The 18,401-nt window shown below is 48.4% G+C and overlaps 1 protein-coding gene across 2 annotated transcripts in view; it reads right to left on the bottom strand.

Moving 5' to 3' along the window:
* lcor (ligand dependent nuclear receptor corepressor) overlaps window positions 1-18,401 on the bottom strand; it is a 103,479-nt gene that overhangs the window by 18,815 nt on the left and 66,263 nt on the right. For both annotated transcript variants that reach the window (XM_052528039.1, XM_052528040.1), the window contains exons 2-4: window positions 15,575-15,640; window positions 5,515-5,594; window positions 1,474-1,600 (exon numbers count right to left, since the gene is read on the bottom strand). In XM_052528039.1, coding sequence (XP_052383999.1) covers window positions 1,474-1,600; window positions 5,515-5,594; window positions 15,575-15,640 — 273 coding nt within the window. The remainder of the gene's footprint in view (window positions 1-1,473; window positions 1,601-5,514; window positions 5,595-15,574; window positions 15,641-18,401) is intronic.

Raw genomic sequence — 18,401 nt, 5'->3', positions numbered from 1 at the left:
CAAATGACACATATCTATGTGTGTCTGTTTATATACTGTGCACAGTGTTTGTTCAGCTACATACACTCAGTGTACACACCATTTAGGACCTTTCTTATATTGACTTGATTCCAATGCTTCCCATAGCTGGCTGGATGTCCTTTGGGTGGTGGACCATTCTTTATACACACAGGAAACTGTTGAGTGTGAAAAACCCAGCAGCGTTGCAGTTCTTGACACACTCAAACCGGTGCGCCTGGCACCTACTACCATACCCTGTTCAAAGGCACTTTAAATATGTCGTCTTGCCACCCATTCACCCTCTGAATGACACACACACACAGTCCATGTCTCAATTGTCTCAAGGCTTTAAAATCCTTCATTAATCTGTCTCCTCCCCTTCATCTACACTGACTGAAGTGGATTTAACAAGTGACATCAATAAGGGATCAAAGCCTTTACCTGGATTCACCTGGTCAGTCTGTCATGGAAATAATGTTTTGTACACTCAGTGTATAGCAGCTTTAGGCCAGCTGAGGGCAGAGGGCAGAGGGCAGAGGGCAGAGGGCAGAGAGCAGAGGGCTGAGGGCTGAGGGCTGAGGGCTGAGGGCTGAGGGCCGGGTGTGGAGTGTGAACCCAGATTGATTGGGCAGACACATTGATTGGATCAGCATCTGACTGAGTGACCTAATCCTCTCTAAAACAACCATGTATCTCAAATGGCACCCTATTCACTAGTGCACTGCTTTTGACCAAAAAAAGTAGTGCACTAAATTATATAGTGTAGGGAATAGGGGACCATTTTGGATGCACCCAGTCACACACTGCACCCCTCTCATCTCTAGGAGAGTATATAACCATAACAAGACATGGTCACTTAACCGACACATTTCATTTTAAACTTCAGTTTTTTTAGGACAGGATTTTTAATTGAACCTTTATTTAACTAGGCAAGAGTCACTTTAGAACTAATTCTTATTTACAATGACGGTCATACACCAGCCAAACCTGGACGACGCTGGGCCAATTGTGTGCCGCCCTATGGGACTCCCAATCACGGCCGGTAGTGATACAGCCTGGAATCGAACCGGGGTGTCTGTAGGGACGCCTCAAGTACTGAGATGCAGTGCCTTAGAACGCTGCGCCACTCGGGAGCCCAAATGTGGGAATCAAACCCACAACTTTGGTGTTTCCAAGTTCCATACCTTGTGTCTTTATAACGCCCCAACTGACTACGCCATATAGTTCTACTGGACTCCCTTATGGTTCTATAGGTTCTTGACCCTTATAGTTCTAGGTTCTAAACTCCCTTATGCTTCTATGTTCTAGGTTCTAAAATTCCGTATGGTTCTATAGGTTCAAGACTCCCTTATTGTTCTAGTTTCTAAACTCTCATGGTTTGACGTTGTAGACTCCTTTATGGTTCTACGTCCTAGACTCCCTTATGGTTCTACGTCCTAGACTCCCTTATGGTTCTATAGGTTCTAGACTCACCCTTTCTGTAGAAGACAGCATTGAGGAACTCTTCGGCTTGCTTCTCCAGGCGGTTGATTTTGGACGTGTCCTGTTTCAAGTCCTCTGACTCTGATAAGACCTGGGGAGTGATGCCAACCAAGTGTTCCTGAGAGGGACACAGAACACAAGAGGAAAAGGGTTTAGGATTTTAGAAAACAGTACATAAATGTACAACCAAGTGTTCCTCAGAGGGACACAGACAAAGCAGACACACAGTTTTAATTAAGTTTTCCTGGACCAAACCCAGAGGAAAACCTTAAAGCAACTTTTAAGTCCGTTTTTTTTTTTACTAAGCAAAAAAAACAACATAATTTGACAATAGGTGGCGAGATAACGCTGTGGTGGAAGCTTTAAAAGACCGGGTGACAAAACATGGTGATTAAGAAAGTCATTGTGTGGTACTATGGACATGCAGTCATTGTGTTTATGAAACAAACAAATGACTGATCTGGGGGGATGGTGGTGGGAGGAATGGGCGTGACACCCTGACTCCGCTTTCTCCTCTTAGAATCCAGTGACGTGAAAACTGGCAAAACCAACACAGGCTCAAACAGTTTCTTTAAAACGGCATACCTTCACAGTTAATATGAATGAGGCATTCTCTCTTCCTTCCCCTCGCTCTCCATCCCTCTCTCCCTCCCTCCCTCTTTCTCTCTCTCTCTCCCCTCGGAAGACACTTCAGTTGAATGCATTCAGTTGTCCAACTGACTAGGTATCCCCCTTTCACTTTCCTTCTCCTTCTGCCGCTCTCCTCCCCCTCTCTCGCTCTTCCCCTCCCTCAAGCCTACCTCCTCCCCCCCTCCCTCGCTCTCCCCCTCCCTCAAGCCTACCTCCTCCCCCTCCCTCAAGCCTACCTCCTCCCCCTCCCTCAGCCTACCTCCCCCTCCCTCAAGCCTACCTCCTCCCTCCCCCCTCTCTCCCCTCCCTCAAGCCTACCTCCCCTCCCCCCCTCCCCTCCCTCGCTCCCTCCCCTCCCTCAAGCCTACCTCCTCCCCCCCCTCGCTCTTCCCCTCCCTCAAGCCTACCTCCTCCCCCTCTCTCGCTCCCCTCCCTCCCCTCCCTCAAGCCTACCTCCTCCCCCCCCCTCCCCTCCCTCGCCTCTCCTCCCCTCCCTCAAGCCTTCCCCTCCCTCCCCCTCTCTCGCTCTTCCCCTCCCTCACCTCCTACCTCCCCCCTCCCTCAAGCCTACTTCCCCCCCTCAAGCTCTTCCCCTCCCTCAAGCCTACCCTCCCCCTCTCTCGCTCTTCCCCTCCCTCAAGCCTACCTCCTCCCCCTCCCTCGCTCTTCCCCTCCCTCAAGCCTACCTCCTCCCCCTCCCTCGCTCTCCCCTCCCTCAAGCCTACCTCCTCCCCTCTCTCGCTCTTCCCCTCCCTCAAGCCTACCTCCTCCCCCCTCTCCTTCCCCTCCCTCAAGCCTACCTCCTCCCCCTCTCTCGCTCTTCCCCTCCCTCAAGCCTACCTCCTCCCCCTCTCTCGCTCTTCCCCTCCCTCAAGCCTACCTCCTCCCCCTCTCTCGCTCTTCCCCTCCCTCAAGCCTACCTCCTCCCCCTCTCTCGCTCTTCCCCTCCCTCAAGCCCACCTCCTCCCCCTCTCTCGCTCTTCCCCTCCCTCAAGCCTACCTCCTCCCCCTCCCCTCTTCCCCTCCCTCAAGCCTACCTCCTCCCCCCTCCCTCGCTCTTCCCCTCCCTCAAGCCTACCTCCTCCCCCTCCTCGCTCTCCCCTCCCTCAAGCCTACCTCCTCCCCCCTCTCCTCTCCCCCTCCCTCAAGCCTACCTCCCCCCCTCCCCTCACTCTCCCCTCCCTCAAGCCTACCTCCTCCCCTCTCTCCTCTTCCCCTCCCTCAAGCCTACCTCCCCCTCTCCCCTTCCCCTCCCTCGCTCTTCCCCTCCCTCAAGCCTACCTCCTCCCCCCCTCTTCCCCTCCCTCAAGCCCACCTCCTCCCCCCTCTCACTCTTCCCCTCCCTCAAGCCTACCTCCTCCCCCTCTCTCGCTCTTCCCCTCCCTCAAGCCTACCTCCTCCCCCTCTCTCGCTCTTCCCCTCCCTCAAGCCTACCTCCTCCCCCTCCTCGCTCTCCCCCTCCCTCAAGCCTACCTCCTCCCCCTCCCTCGCTCTCCCCCTCCCTCAAGCCTACCTCCTCCCCCTCCCTCACTCTCCCCCTCCCTCAAGCCTACCTCCTCCCCCTCTCTCACTCTCCCCCTCCCTCAAGCCTACCTCCTCCCCCTCTCTCGCTCTTCCCCTCCCTCAAGCCTACCTCCTCCCCCTCTCTCGCTCTTCCCCTCCCTCAAGCCCACCTCCTCCCCCTCTCTCGCTCTTCCCCTCCCTCAAGCCTACCTCCTCCCCCTCTCTCGCTCTTCCCCTCCCTCAAGCCTACCTCCTCCCCCTCTCTCGCTCTTCCCCTCCCTCAAGCCTACCTCCTCCTTCTGTCGGGAGTTTGCATAGCTGCAGATCAATGAATCAATTGTTTCCGTCCTCTGCAGGTCCTCTGGCATTTCATGCAATTAAACGCACACAGTGAAATATGAAGAGTACGTCCCAAATGGCACCCTATTCCGTACATCGTGCACTACTTTTGACCAGAGCGCAATGGGCCGTGTTCAGACGTAGTGCACTATAAAGCGAATAGGGTGCCATTTTGGACGTAGGGCAAGCCCAACCCACCCAGCCCGGCCCGGGCATGGCAAGGCCAGAGACAAGCAGAGGAAGGAGGACAGATATGTTCGAGGTAATATGTTTTATGGACCATGGAGCGTATTCACAAAGTGTCCCAGAAGTAGGAATGCTGAATCTGATTTATATAATCCTACTCATTATAATCTGATCATAGATCAGCACTACTACTATGTTATATATATTTATAATAATAATTTGATTGGTGCTTATATTTGTTATTTTTCACACATGTACAATTGTGTATTAAATTGTAGGTGCCAGATGGTCGACCTTCAGGGTTGAAGAGGTCAAGATGAAAAAGGAGAAAAGGAGCGGTCGGTTGGCATGGCAACAGAAGGGGGGGCTCTTTGTGAGTGAGGCCTTCTGTTTCATCCTTCGTTCCTCCATTAAAGGGGCAATCTGGGATTGGTATATCAAAAGTGGCGCGGTGTCCACTTCTTCATCGTTTGAATCCCAGATTGCCCCTTTAAAAAGACGAACAAAAAATGGAGGACGAGTGGCGCCCCGAACGACATGCCGACGAGCATCAATTCACAAGGTCAAAGGGAACGAGGGGTGACTGAAAGGGCACAAAATAATAATACATTCCTGAGAGGCAAAACATTCTAGCGCCATTTTAGGATGATTAGACATGGCTGAATGAGTGAGACGACCAGGGATTGACCTCTACTTAAAGGGTGTGTGTGTGTGTGTGTGTGTGTGTGTGTGTGTGTGTGTGTGTGTGTGTGTGTGTGTGTGTGTGTGTTATTGTCGATGAGGCGATGGAAAGATGAAAAGATGCAGACTGGCTTTTGTTCATGAAGCTAATTAGCTAATGCAGTGTGGGGGGTTTAGCTAATCAGCTAGCTGTAATGCAGTGTGGGGGGTTTAGCTAATCAGCTAGCTGTAATGTAGTGTGTGGAGTTTAGCTAATCAGCTAGCTGTAATGCAGTGTGGGGGGTTTAGCTAATCAGCTAGCTGTAATGCAGTGTGGGGGGTTTAGCTAATCAGCTAGCTGTAATGTAGTGTGTGGAGTTTAGCTAATCAGCTAGCTGTAATGCAGTGTGGGGGGTTTAGCTAATCAGCTAGCTGTAATGCAGTGTGGGGGGTTTAGCTATTCAGCTAGCTGTAATGCAGTGTGGGGGGTTTAGCTATTCAGCTAGCTGTAATGCATTGTGGGGGGTTTAGCTATTCAGCTAGCTGTAATGCAGTAATGCAGTGTGTGGGATTTAGCTATTGTCTCGATGTGTGTCTGTGTCTCTGTGTCTGTCTCTGTCTCTGTGTCTGTGTGTCTGTGTGTCTGTGTGTGTGTGTGTGTGTGTGTGTGTGTGTGTGTGTGTGAGCCACAGCAACTCTAATAACATCAATTACCTTGACTTTCTCTCGTCTTAAGCAGCAAAAGAGACAATTTACATCAAACGACCAATCCAACAGTACCTCGGGCTCGCAATCTGTGGGAAGAAGAAGACACACACAGACACACGTCAGAGAGGTTATGGTAATAATGACAGGCCGCTGTGTGTGAGCTTAGACAAACCACATCACAGCAAACCATTTCATGCATTTCAAAATAAAACCCTTCAGAATAGGAAAAGCATTGAAAATAGCAACAGTTTGTTTTAAATGATGGCCGAGTTCCTTTTGATACATAAAAACTGTAAACCAAAACATCAACTGTCTGGACACACACACTCAACCAGAAGATTACCCCCAATCAGTGTGTGTGTGTGTGTGTGTGTGTGTGTGTGTGTGTGTGTGTGTGTGTGTGTGTGTGTGTGTGTGTGTGTGTGTGTGTGTGTGTATGTGTGTGTGTGTGTGTGTGTGTATCTGTATGAGTGTGTGTGACATCTCTGTGTCTCCAAGTGACAAGGTCTTCTGGTGACTCTCTCTCGAACACGGTATGAGCTTCCTTTGTGATAACTAAATCTTCAGGGAACATGACTTGTGTCACAGTCCTGGTGTGAGGGCAGCGGAGGGGACGTTGGGCCTGGGCGCCTGGCAGCGTGCGGCGGCCTTGGATACGTGACTATTGTGTTGGTGACAGATGTAGAACCGGGCGCCTCGACATAGTGTAGTCATTAACCTCCAGTCCCCTGCCGCACTAAACCCTACCCCTTCATATGCAGAGGAGAGTGTGTGCGTGTGTCTGTGTGATGTGTGTGTGTGTGTGTGTGTGTGTGTGTGTGTGTGTGTGTGGCTATAATGCATCACGGGCAGAGAAAAACAGAGAGAGAGGAGGGATGCCCAACAAACTCACCTTTTGGTGCACCATGGATAAAAAGAAAAGTGCACCGAGCTACACACGGAACTGCACAGATTCTGCCAGACCTGGGCCCTGACAGTAAATCTCAGTAAGACCAAAATAATGGTGTTCCAAAAAAGGTACAGTCGCCAGGACCACAAACACAAATTCCATTTTGACACCGTTGCCCTGGAACACACAAAAAACTATACATACCTTGGCCTAAACATCATTGCCACAGGTAACTTCCACAAAGCTGGGAATGATCTGAGAGACAAGGCACGAAGGGCATTCTATGCCATCAAAAGGAACATAAAATTCAACATACCAATTAGGATCTGGCTAAAAATACTTGAATCAGTCATAGAGCCCATTGCCCTTTATGGTTGTGAGGTCTGGGGTCCGCTCACCAACCAATAATTCACAAAATGGGACAAACACCAAATTGAGACTCTGCATGCAGAATTCTGCAAAAATATCTTCCGTGTACAACGTAGAACACCAAATAATGCATGCAGAGCAGAATTAGGCCGATACCCACTAATTAACAAAATCCAGAAAAGAGACGTTAAATTCTACAACCACCTAAAAGGAAGCGATTCCCAAACCTTCCATAACAAAGCCATTACCTACAGAGAGATGAACCTGGAGAAGAGTCCCCTAAGCAAGCTGGTCCTGGGGCTCTGTTCACAAACACAAACACACCCCACAGAGTCCCAGGACAGCAACACAATTAGACCCAATCAAATCATGAGAAAACAAAAAAAGTATTACTTGACACATTGGAAAGAATTAACAAAGAAATAGAGCAAACTAGAATGTTATTTGGCCCTAAACAGAGAGTACATAGTGGCAGAATACCTGACCACTGTGACTGACCCAAACTTAAGGAAAGCTTTGACTATGTACAGACTCAGTGAGCATAGCCTTGCTATTGAGAAAGGCCGCCGTAGGCAGACATGGCTCTCAAGAGAAGACAGGCTATGTGCTCACTGCCCACAAAATGAGGTGGAAACTGAGCTGCATTTCCTAACCTCCTGCCAAATTTATGACCATAGAGACACATATTTCCCTCAGATTACACAGATCCACAAAGAATTTGAAAACAAATACAATTTTAATAAACTCCCATATCTACTGGGTGAAATACCACAGTGTTGCATCACAGCAGCAATATTTGTGACCTGTTGCCACAAGAAAAGGGCAACAAGTGAAGAACAAACACCATTGTAAATACAACCCATATTTATGTTTATTTATTTTCCCTTTTGTACGTTAACCATTTGTACATCGTTACAACACTGTGTATATATATATACACATAATGACATTTGTAATGTCTTTATTCTTTTGAAACTTCTGTGAGTGTAATCTTTACTGTTCATTTTTCTTGTTTATTTCACTTTTGTTTATTATCTACCTCACTTGCTTTGGCAATGTTAACATATGTTTCCCATGACAATAAAGCCCCTTGAATTGAATTGAGAGAGAAGGACGGAGAGAAAGAGATAACAGAGAGAGAGAGACAGCGAGATAAGTATAAAAGAGATTGAGGGGGGGATGAGAGAGAGAGAGATAAGAGATTGAAAGGGGGGATGAGAGAGAGAAAGAGAGCGAGATAAAGAGATTGGAGAGAGGGGGATGAGAGTGAGAGAGATAAGAGATTGAGAGGGGGGTGAGAGTGAGAGAAGGATAAGAGAGAGAGAGAGAGAAGATAAGAGAGAGAGAGAGAGAGAGAGAGAGAGAGAGAAAAGAGGGAGAAAAGAGAGAAAGACAGACAGAAAATAGATTGGAGAGAGGGGGATAAGTGCAAGAGAGAGAGCGAGAGAAAGGGGATGAGAGACCAAGGGGATAAGAGAGAGAGAAAGAGAGAGGGATAAAAGAGATTGGAGGAGGATGAGAAAGAAATAGAGAGGGGATAAAAGAGAGAGAAGGATAAGAGAGAAAGGGGATAAAAGAGAGGGGGATGAGAGAGAGAGAGAGAAGGATAAGAGAGGGATAAACAAGATTGGAGAGAGGGGGATAAGAGAGAGAGGAGAGAGAGAGATAAACAAGATTGGAGAGAGGGGGATAAAGAGAGAGAGAGGGAGAGAGAGAGATAAACAAGATTGGAGAGAGGGGGATAAGAGAGAGAGAGAGAGAGAGAGAGAGAGAGAGAGAGAGAGAGAGAGGGATAAACAAGATTGGAGAGAGAGAGATAAGAGAGAGAGAGAGAGAGAGAGAGAGAGAGAGAGAGAGAGAGAGAGAGAGAGAGAGAGAAAAGAGGGAGAGAGAGAGAGACAGAAAATAGATTGGAGAGAGGGGGATAAGTGCAAGAGAGAGAGCGAGAGAAAGGGGATGAGAGACCAAGGGGATAAAAGAGAGAGAAAGAGAGAGGGATAAAAGAGATTGGAGGGGGATGAGAAAGAAATAGAGAGGGGATAAAAGAGAGAGAAGGATAAGAGAGAAAGGGGATAAAAGAGAGGGGGATGAGAGAGAGAGAGAGAAGGATAAGAGAGGGATAAACAAGATTGGAGAGAGGGGGATAAGAGAGAGAGAGGGAGAGAGAGAGATAAACAAGATTGAGAGAGGGGGATAAGTGCAAGAGAGACAGCGAGAGAAAGGGGATGAGAGACCAAGGGGATAAAAGAGATTGGAGGGGGATGAGAAAGAAATAGAGAGGGGATAAAAGAGAGAGAAGGATAAGAGAGAGAGAAGGATAAGAGAGGGATAAACAAGATTGGAGAGAAGGGGATAAGAGAGAGAGAGAGAGAGAGAGAGAGAGAGAGAGAGAGAGAGAGAGAGAGATATAGAAAGAGGGGAGAGAGGGGGATAAGAGAGAGAGAGAGAGAGAGAGAGAGAGAGAGAGAGAGAGAGAGAGAGAGAGAGAAAGAGAGAGAGAGAGAGAGAGAGAGAAAAGAGGGAGAGAGAGAAAGACAGAAGATAGATTGGAGAGAGGGGGATAAGTGCAAGAGAGAGAGCGAGAGAAAGGGGATGAGAGACCAAGGAGATAAAAGAGAGATTTGAGAAAGGGGGGTGACAGAGAGAGAGAAAGAGAGAGGGGATAAGAGAGATTGGAGAGGGGAGGGATAAGAGAGAGCGATAGATAAAGAGGGGGATAAGAGAGAGAGGGGGGGATAAGAGAGAGAAAAAGGAGAAAAAAGAGAGGGATAAAATAGATTGGAGAGGGGGATAAGAGAGAGAGAGGGTGGGTGGGGGGTAAGAGAGAGAGGGGATAAGAGAAAGAGAGCGATAGAGAGAGATAAAAGAGGGAGAGAAAGAGAGAGATAAGAGATTGAGAGAGGGGGATAAGAGAGAAAGAGGGGGATAAGAGAGAGTAAGAGAGGGGGATACGAGAGAGAAAAATTATAAGAGAGAGAGGGGATGGTAGAGAGAAGGATATGAGAGAAAGGGGATAAAAGAGAGAGAGGGGATAAGAGAGAGTTAGAGAGGGAGAGAAAAGAGGGAGAGAAAAAGAGAGAGCAAGAGCAAGATTAGAGCAAGAGAGAGAGCGAGAGAAACGAGAGAGAGAGAGAGAAAGATAGAGAGGGGGATAAGAGAGGGAGAGAAAAAGAGAGAAAGAGAGATAAAAGAGATTGGAGAGAGGGGGATAAGAGCAAGAGAGAGAGTGAGGGGATAAAAGAGAAAAATTATAAAGAGAGGGGTATAAAAGAGAGAGAGGGGGATGATAGAGAGCGAGAGACAGAGGATGATAAGAGATATGGGGATAAGAGAGAGGGATGAGAGAGAGAGGGATGATAGAGAGAGAGAGGGGGATAAAAGAGGGGGATAAAAGAGAGGGGAGGTAAAAGAGAGCGAGAGGGGGGGGGTTAAGAGAGAGAGAGGAGGGTTAAGAGAGAGAGAAAGAGAGAGAGAAAGAGAGAAAGAGGGAGAGAGATAAAAGAGCGAGAGAGAGGGGGATAAGAGAGAGGGATAAAAGAGACAGGGATAAAAGAGAGAGGGGGAGGAAAGAGCGAGAGAGGGCCTCCCGAGTGGCGCAGTGGTCTAAGGCACTAGAGATCCTGGTTCGAGTCCAGGCTCTGTCGCAGCCGGCCGCGACCGGGAGACCCATGGGGCGGCGCACAATTGGCCCAGCGTCTTCCGGGTTAGGGAGGGTTTGGCCCAGGTCCGGGTTAGGGAGGTTTGGCCCAGGGTTAGGGTTAGGGGAGGGTTTGGCCCAGCGTCGTCCGGGTTAGGGGAGGGTTTGGCCCAGTCGTCCGGGTTAGGGGAGGGTTTGGTTAGTCGTCCGGGTTAGGGAGGGTTTGGCCCAGCGTCGTCCGGGTTAGGGAGGCAGGCCCAGCGTCCGGGTTAGGGAGGGTTTCCCATCGTCCGGGTTAGGGAGGGTTTGGCCCCCTGTCCGGGACACATTGGTGGGGGGCACAGTGACGTCCGGGTTAGATGGGGAGGGACTTGGCCCAGCGGTCCCAGGGGAGGGTTTGGCCCAGCGTCTTCTCGGGTTAGGGGGGGAGGGTTTGTGCCCAGGAAGTCCGGGTTAGGGGAGGGTTTGGCCCAGCGTCTCCGGGTTAGGGGGGGTTTGGCCCAGGACGTCCGGGTTAGGGGAGGGTGGCAGCTGGCCTCCGGGTTAGGGGAGGGACTTGTGTGGCCCGGGTTAGGGAGGGTTTGTGCCCAGGTCGTCCGGGTTAGGGGAGGGTTTGCCCACGGGTCCGGGTTAGGGGAGGGTTTGGCCCACACGTCCGGGTGCAGGGCCTCCGGTTTGGACTTGGGCAGGAGGCAGGATGTCCTTGTCCCATCGCGCACTAGCGACTCCTGTGGTGGCCGGGCACAGTACACGCTGACACGGTCACCAGGTGTACGGTGTTTCCTCCGGCCTCCGGTTTGAGGGACTTGTGTCAGGAAGCCGTGCGGTTTGACTGGGTGGTGTTTCGAAGGACACATTGGTGCAGCTGGCCTCCGGTTTGAGGGACTTGTGTCAGGAAGCCGTGCGGTTTGACTGGGTGGTGTTTCGGAGGACACATTGGTGCAGCTGGCCTCCGGTTTGAGGGACTTGTGTCAGGAAGCCGTGCGGTTTGACTGGGTGGTGTTTCGGAGGACACATTGGTGCAGCTGGCCTCCGGTTTGAGGGACTTGTGTCAGGAAGCCGTGCGGTTTGACTGGGTGGTGTTTCGGAGGACACATTGGTGCAGCTGGCCTCCGGTTTGAGGGACTTGTGTCAGGAAGCCGTGCGGTTTGACTGGGTGGTGTTTCGGAGGACACATTGGTGCAGCTGGCCTCCGGTTTGAGGGACTTGTGTCAGGAAGCCGTGCGGTTTGACTGGGTGGTGTTTCGGAGGACACATTGGTGCAGCTGGCCTCCGGTTTGAGGGACTTGTGTCAGGAAGCCGTGCGGTTTGACTGGGTGGTGTTTCGGAGGACACATTGGTGCAGCTGGCCTCCGGTTTGAGGGACTTGTGTCAGGAAGCCGTGCGGTTTGACTGGGTGGTGTTTCGGAGGACACATTGGTGCAGCTGGCCTCCGGTTTGAGGGACTTGTGTCAGGAAGCCGTGCGGTTTGACTGGGTGGTGTTTCGGAGGACACATTGGTGCAGCTGGCCTCCGGTTTGAGGGACTTGTGTCAGGAAGCCGTGCGGTTTGACTGGGTGGTGTTTCGGAGGACACATTGGTGCAGCTGGCCTCCGGTTTGAGGGACTTGTGTCAGGAAGCCGTGCGGTTTGACTGGGTGGTGTTTCGGAGGACACATTGGTGCAGCTGGCCTCCGGTTTGAGGGACTTGTGTCAGGAAGCCGTGCGGTTTGACTGGGTGGTGTTTCGGAGGACACATTGGTGCAGCTGGCCTCCGGTTTGAGGGACTTGTGTCAGGAAGCCGTGCGGTTTGACTGGGTGGTGTTTCGGAGGACACACGGCTCTCGGCCTTCGCTGCTCCCGAGTCCATGCGGGTGTTGCAGCAATGAGGGAAGACTTTTATTTATTTGATTTTACCTTTATTTAACCAGGCAAGTCAGTTAAGAACAAATTCTTATTTTCAATGACGGCCTAGGAACAGTGGGTTAACTGCCTGTTCAGGGGCAGAACGACAGATTTGTACCTTGTCAGCTCGGGGGTTTGAACTTACAACCTTCCGGTTACTAGTCCACTAGGCTACCCTGCCGAGTGGTTGGATACCACAAAATGGAGGAGAAAAAGGTGTCTAAATAAAAATAGGAAAGAAGAGAAACAACAGCCTTGGAGTGGTTTCGTCTCTCGTGAGAAACCACACAATTAATTTGGAGGAAGGGGTGGAGCAAGAGAACGAGAGAGACGTCGTCAACGTGGCCACTTCATAGAGACGACCGTATGAACTCTGTGTCTGGGTCGTTGCCATGGAGCTATGCTTCCTTTAACCAGCAGTTCAACCCACACTGCTACTGAGAGATATACGTTTTTGTCTTACATTAATGAGACATCCTCATTATAGTAAAACCACCACATTACCCCTCCCACCAGAACCTCAACACAATCACATTACACAGTACAAGACAATACAGTACTACGCAGTACACAATCCAATCCTTACAAATTACATATATATATATATATATATATATATTTATATGTTTCACCTTTTATATTTATTATATTTCTACTATTTACTGTTGCCATTTGTTTTATTTAAATTGTTTGCTTTATTTGTATTATTTGCTACCATTTTATATTATTCTTCATTAATGTATTACAATGTATATTGTATACATTGTTGCTTTGGCAATATTGATGCAATGTTTTTCATGCCAACAAAGCAGCTTGAATTTGAATTTGAGAAAGAAGGAGAGAGAGAAAGAGAGAAGAGAGAGGGAGAGAGAAGAGAGAGAAAGAGAGAGGAGAGAGAAAGAGAGAAAGAGAGAAAGAGAGAAAGAGAGAAAGAGCCATCACAGCAGTAATATGTGTGAAGTGACCTTTCGCCACAAGAAAAGGACAAACCAGTGAAGAACAAACACCATTGTTTGTACTTTAGCCATTTGCACATTATTACAACACTGTATATATATATATATATATACATAATATGACATTTAAAAAATATATATATTTACTTCTGTGAATGTTTACTGTTAATTTTTACTTAATCTACTTCACCTGCTTTGGCAATTAAAACACATGTTTCCCATGCCAATAAAGCCCTTCAATTGAATCTAGTCCTACACTAGGGAGTGACACAACTCAATTTGAATGAGTGGATACAACTGAACTTGAATGAGTGGAATGGGAATGATACAATTCCACTTGATGCAGTGAGTTCTGTACATTATATCGTGTTGCTAGGTGCACTTTTCTTCTAACCCATGGTGTGTCAAAAGGTCAAAGGTGAGTGAGTGGGCCCCCGTGGTTCTAGTAGTTACAATAGCCCTGGGAAAGAGCCAATTAGCTACCGTCCAACAGCTAGCATGACCCCCTACCCTGCTGCACTTAGCTGAGAGAGAGAGAGAGAGGGTGCGAGTGTGTTTGTACGTGTACTTACTGTGGACATGTGTGTGTATTTATATGTGTGTGTTTGTACGTGTACTTACTGTGGACATGTGTGTGCATTTGTGTGTGTTTGTACGTGTACTTACTGTGGACATGTGTGTGCATTGTGCATTTATGTGTGTGTGTTTGTACGTGTACTTACTGTGGACATGTGTGTGCATTTATGTGTGTGTTTGTACGTGTACTTACTGTGGACATGTGTGTGCATTTATGTGTGTGTTTGTACGTGTACTTACTGTGGACATGTGTGTGCATTTATATGTGTGTGTTTGTACGTGTACTTACTGTGGACATGTGTGTGTATTTATGTGTGTGTGTTTGTACGTGTACTTACTGTGGACATGTGTGTGCATTTATATGTGTGTGTTTGTACGTGTACTTACTGTGGACATGTGTGTGCATTTATATGTGTGTTTGCTGTGTGGTTGAATGAGCGAAGAGGAAGACGCATCTGAAACACTAATTCTGAAGTTGGAGGAGGATGTGTCACAAGACGATAGGTGGCCACACTGACCTCAGTTCCTAGGGTTTGGAGAGAGAGCGAGAGGTGGAAACTGAGCTGCACTTCCTAACCTCCTGCCAAATGTATGACCATATTAGAGACACATATTTCCCTCAGATTACACAGATCCACAAAGAATTAGAAAACAATCCCAATTTTGATCAACTCCCATATCTACTGGGTGAAATACCACAGTGTTCCATCACAGCAGCAAGATTTGTGACCTGTTGCCACAAGAAAAGGGCAACCAGTGAAGAACAAACACCATTGTAAATACAACCCATATTCATGCTTATTTATTTTCCCTTGTGTACTTTAACTATTTGCACATCATTGCAACACTGTATATATACGTAATATGACATTTGAAATGTCTTTATTCTTTTTTAACTTTTGCAAGTGTAATGTTTACTGATTTTTTAAAATAGTTTATTATCTACTTACTTTGGCAATGTAAACATGTGTTTCTCATGCCAATAAAGCCCCTTAAATGTAATTGAGTGAGAGAGAGGAAAGAGCTCTGGCTGGCTGGGTTGAGGAGCCGCAGAATGATTATCCTGACCCACACACTTTCTTTGTGTTAGAAGTAATGTGTATTGAAGCAGTCTAGCTGCTTGCTTGGTGCGATGACGCACAAGGTGTTGTTGTTGTTGATGTTGTTGTTGTTGTCTTTGGGTAATTTGAGGGGTTGTAATTACATCCAGGAACCTAAACATTTAGACCTCTTTTCAGCTCCTGAGTTTCATATATTAATAATATAGTGTAACATATATTAAGAGTTTCATATATTAACAATATATTGTAAGGTCAGGGGTTAACACAGGCTTAGGAAATCTTTGTTTTGTTCTATGAGATAATATCAGTCAGTTAACATGACCTTTACAATGTATGAAGCCTTGATGTGCTTTATTTGCTTATTTGACAACATTAATGCTTCAAAACTCACTAAAAAGTAACGTTAGCTGATGAAGATTATCTCATAGAACAAAACGTAGAAGATCTCCTAAGCCGGTGTTAACCTCTGACCTTATTTTTGGCATTTATCTATAAACCCTATAAAAATATATATATATAATTTCCACATAGGCTTTGTCCAACGAGCCATGGCGGAGTTAGTGCCTACAAAAAGACGCCATTACTATTGCTCTCTATGGGCCCTGGGCCTATGGGTGAAAAGCAGTGCACGAGATGGAGAATAGGGTGCCATTTGGGACACAGATATGGAGATAGTCAGAAGAGGACATGCTTACCTTGAAAAAGGGTAATATCTTTGACTAGTCCCGGCCCGAACAGCCCTTCCAAAATGCTTTCAAACCCTGCAGGGAAGACAGAGAGAACAACTAAGTACAGGACTCAGGTTTGTAGAAGACAGGGAGCTCACATCCACTTAGTTCTACAGACAGACCCCACCCCCACACACTGGCTCACATCCACTTAGTTCTACAGACAGACCCCACCCCCACACACTGGCTCACATCCACTTAGTTCTACAGACAGACCCCACCCCCACACACTGGCTCACATCCACTTAGTTCTACAGACAGACCCCACCCCCACACACTGGCTCACATCCACTTAGTTCTACAGACAGACCCCACCCCCACACACTGGCTCACATCCACTTAGTTCTACAGACAGACCCCACCCCCCACACACTGGCTCACATCCACTTAGTTCTACAGACAGACCCCACCCCCACACACTGGCTCACATCCACTTAGTTCTACAGACAGACCCCACCCCCACACACTGGCTCACATCCACTTAGTTCTACAGACAGACCCCACCCCACACACTGGCTCACATCCACTTACAGTTCTACAGACAGACCCCACCCCCACACACTAGCTCACATCCACTTAGTTCTACAGACAGACCCCACCCCCACACACTGGCCACATCCACTTAGTTCTACAGACAGACCCCACCCCCACACACTGGCTCACATCCACTTAGTTCTACAGACAGACCCCACCCCCACACACTAGCTCACATCCACTTAGTTCTACAGACAGACCCCACCCCCACACAGCTTACATCCACTTACAGTTCTACAGACAGACCCCACCCCCACACACTGGCTCACATCCACTTAGTTCTACAGACAGACCCCACCCCCACACACTGGCTCACATCCACTTAGTTCTACAGACAGACCCCACCCCCACACACTGGCTCACATCCACTTAGTTCTACAGACAGACCCCACCCCCACACACTGGCTCACATCCACTTACAGTTCTACAGACAGACCCCACCCCCACACACTAGCTCACATCCACTTAGTTCTACAGACAGACCCCACCCCCACACACTGGCTCACATCCACTTACAGTTCTACAGACAGACCCCACCCCCACACACTGGCTCACATCCACTTAGTTCTACAGACAGACCCCACCCCCACACACTGGCTCACATCCACTTAGTTCTACAGACAGACCCCACCCCCACACACTGGCTCACATCCACTTAGTTCTACAGACAGACCCCACCCCCACACACTGGCTCACATCCACTTACAGTTCTACAGACAGACCCCACCCCCACACACTGGCTCACATCCACTTAGTTCTACAGACAGACCCCACCCCCACACACTGGCTCACATCCACTTACAGTTCTACAGACAGACCCCACCCCCACACACTGGCTCACATCCACTTAGTTCTACAGACAGACCCCACCCCCCCCACACACACACACACACACACACACACACACCACGGCTTTCATTTTCTTTTCTTAAAAGCAAATCCCTGCTTTACCTAATATAACACTGTTAGCTAATGTCACTCACTTTTTATTAACTGTAAATACTGGATTCAGCTGTTGCTTGGCAACCCTGTGAAGTAACGCAAATACATATTGCAGTTTCCTCCACCCCACACCGTCCCCCCCCTCTCCTCCACCCTCCCCTCCCCCTTCCTCTCCTCCACCCTCTCCTCCCCCTCTACCCTCTCCTGCCCCCCCCTCTCTAAAAGGAAAGAGGAGGAGAGAGAGGAGATGAAACTGCTTGGTGAAAAAGCTGAGGAGTGAAGATGGGTATAAGAGGGTGAGAGGGGTTGGAGTAGAGAGGTGGGGGTGGTTGGGGTTTGGGAGGGAGTGAGAAAGAGGAAGGAAGGGAGAGAGGGGGTAACTCGACGGGAGGTTTTGTCCTTCAAGTCAAGCCTACTGTGATGCCAAAGGAAATGCAGGCAGATCAATACCACTTAAAATAAAAGTAGCTCGGTCTCCCTACATCTCTTTCGCCTTGGCTTTCTCTCTTTCTAATTCGCTCTCGCTCTCTCTTTCTCTCTCTTGCCCTCTCGCTCTCTTTCTACTTCACTCTCGCTCTCTCTCTCGCTCTCTCTTTCTCTTGCCCTCTCTCTCTCTTTCTACTTCGCTCTCGCTCTCTCTCTCGCTCTCTCTTTCTCTTGCCCTCTCTCTCTCTTTCTACTTCGCTCTCTCTCTCTCTCTCTCGCTCTCTCTTTCTCTTGCCCTCTCTCTCTCTTTCTACTTCGCTCTCGCTCTCGCTCTCTCTCTCTCGCTCTCTCTTTCTCTTGCTCTCTCTCTCTCTTTCTACTTGGCTCTCACTCTCTCTCTTGCCCCCCTCTCCTCTACTCTCCATGCAGGTTAAGAGGCAGAGCTTCTGCTAAGAGGGAGATTAAACCAGCTTTTGGGAACAAGTTCATCTTAACCCTGGCTGTTATATATCCAGATCTGGACAAAGGTTTTTAAGATGGGGGGGGTTGTTTATTAGCTTCTGCAGAAGAAACAGCTGTTCTTCCTGGTGTCCACAAAAAACACCAAACAAGACAAGTAACAAAACACTGATGCACAAGGACAGCCACACACTGAAAATACAACCATATAGAAACAACACAACTAAAACTGTCATTAATAAGAGTACAAACAACACAACTAAAACTGTCATTAACAAGAGTACAAACAACACAACTAAAACTGTCATTACCAAGAGTACAAACAACAAAACTTATAAAGTGTGTGTGTGTGTGTGTGTGTGTGTGTGTGTGTGTGTGTGTGTGTGTGTGTGTGTGTGTGTGTGTGTGTGTGTGTGTGTGTGTGTGTGTGTGT

Source organism: Oncorhynchus keta, chromosome 10 (assembly GCF_023373465.1).
Source record: "Oncorhynchus keta strain PuntledgeMale-10-30-2019 chromosome 10, Oket_V2, whole genome shotgun sequence".
Lineage (NCBI taxonomy): Eukaryota > Metazoa > Chordata > Actinopteri > Salmoniformes > Salmonidae > Oncorhynchus > Oncorhynchus keta.
This window is presented reverse-complemented; position numbering and strand designations above follow the sequence as displayed.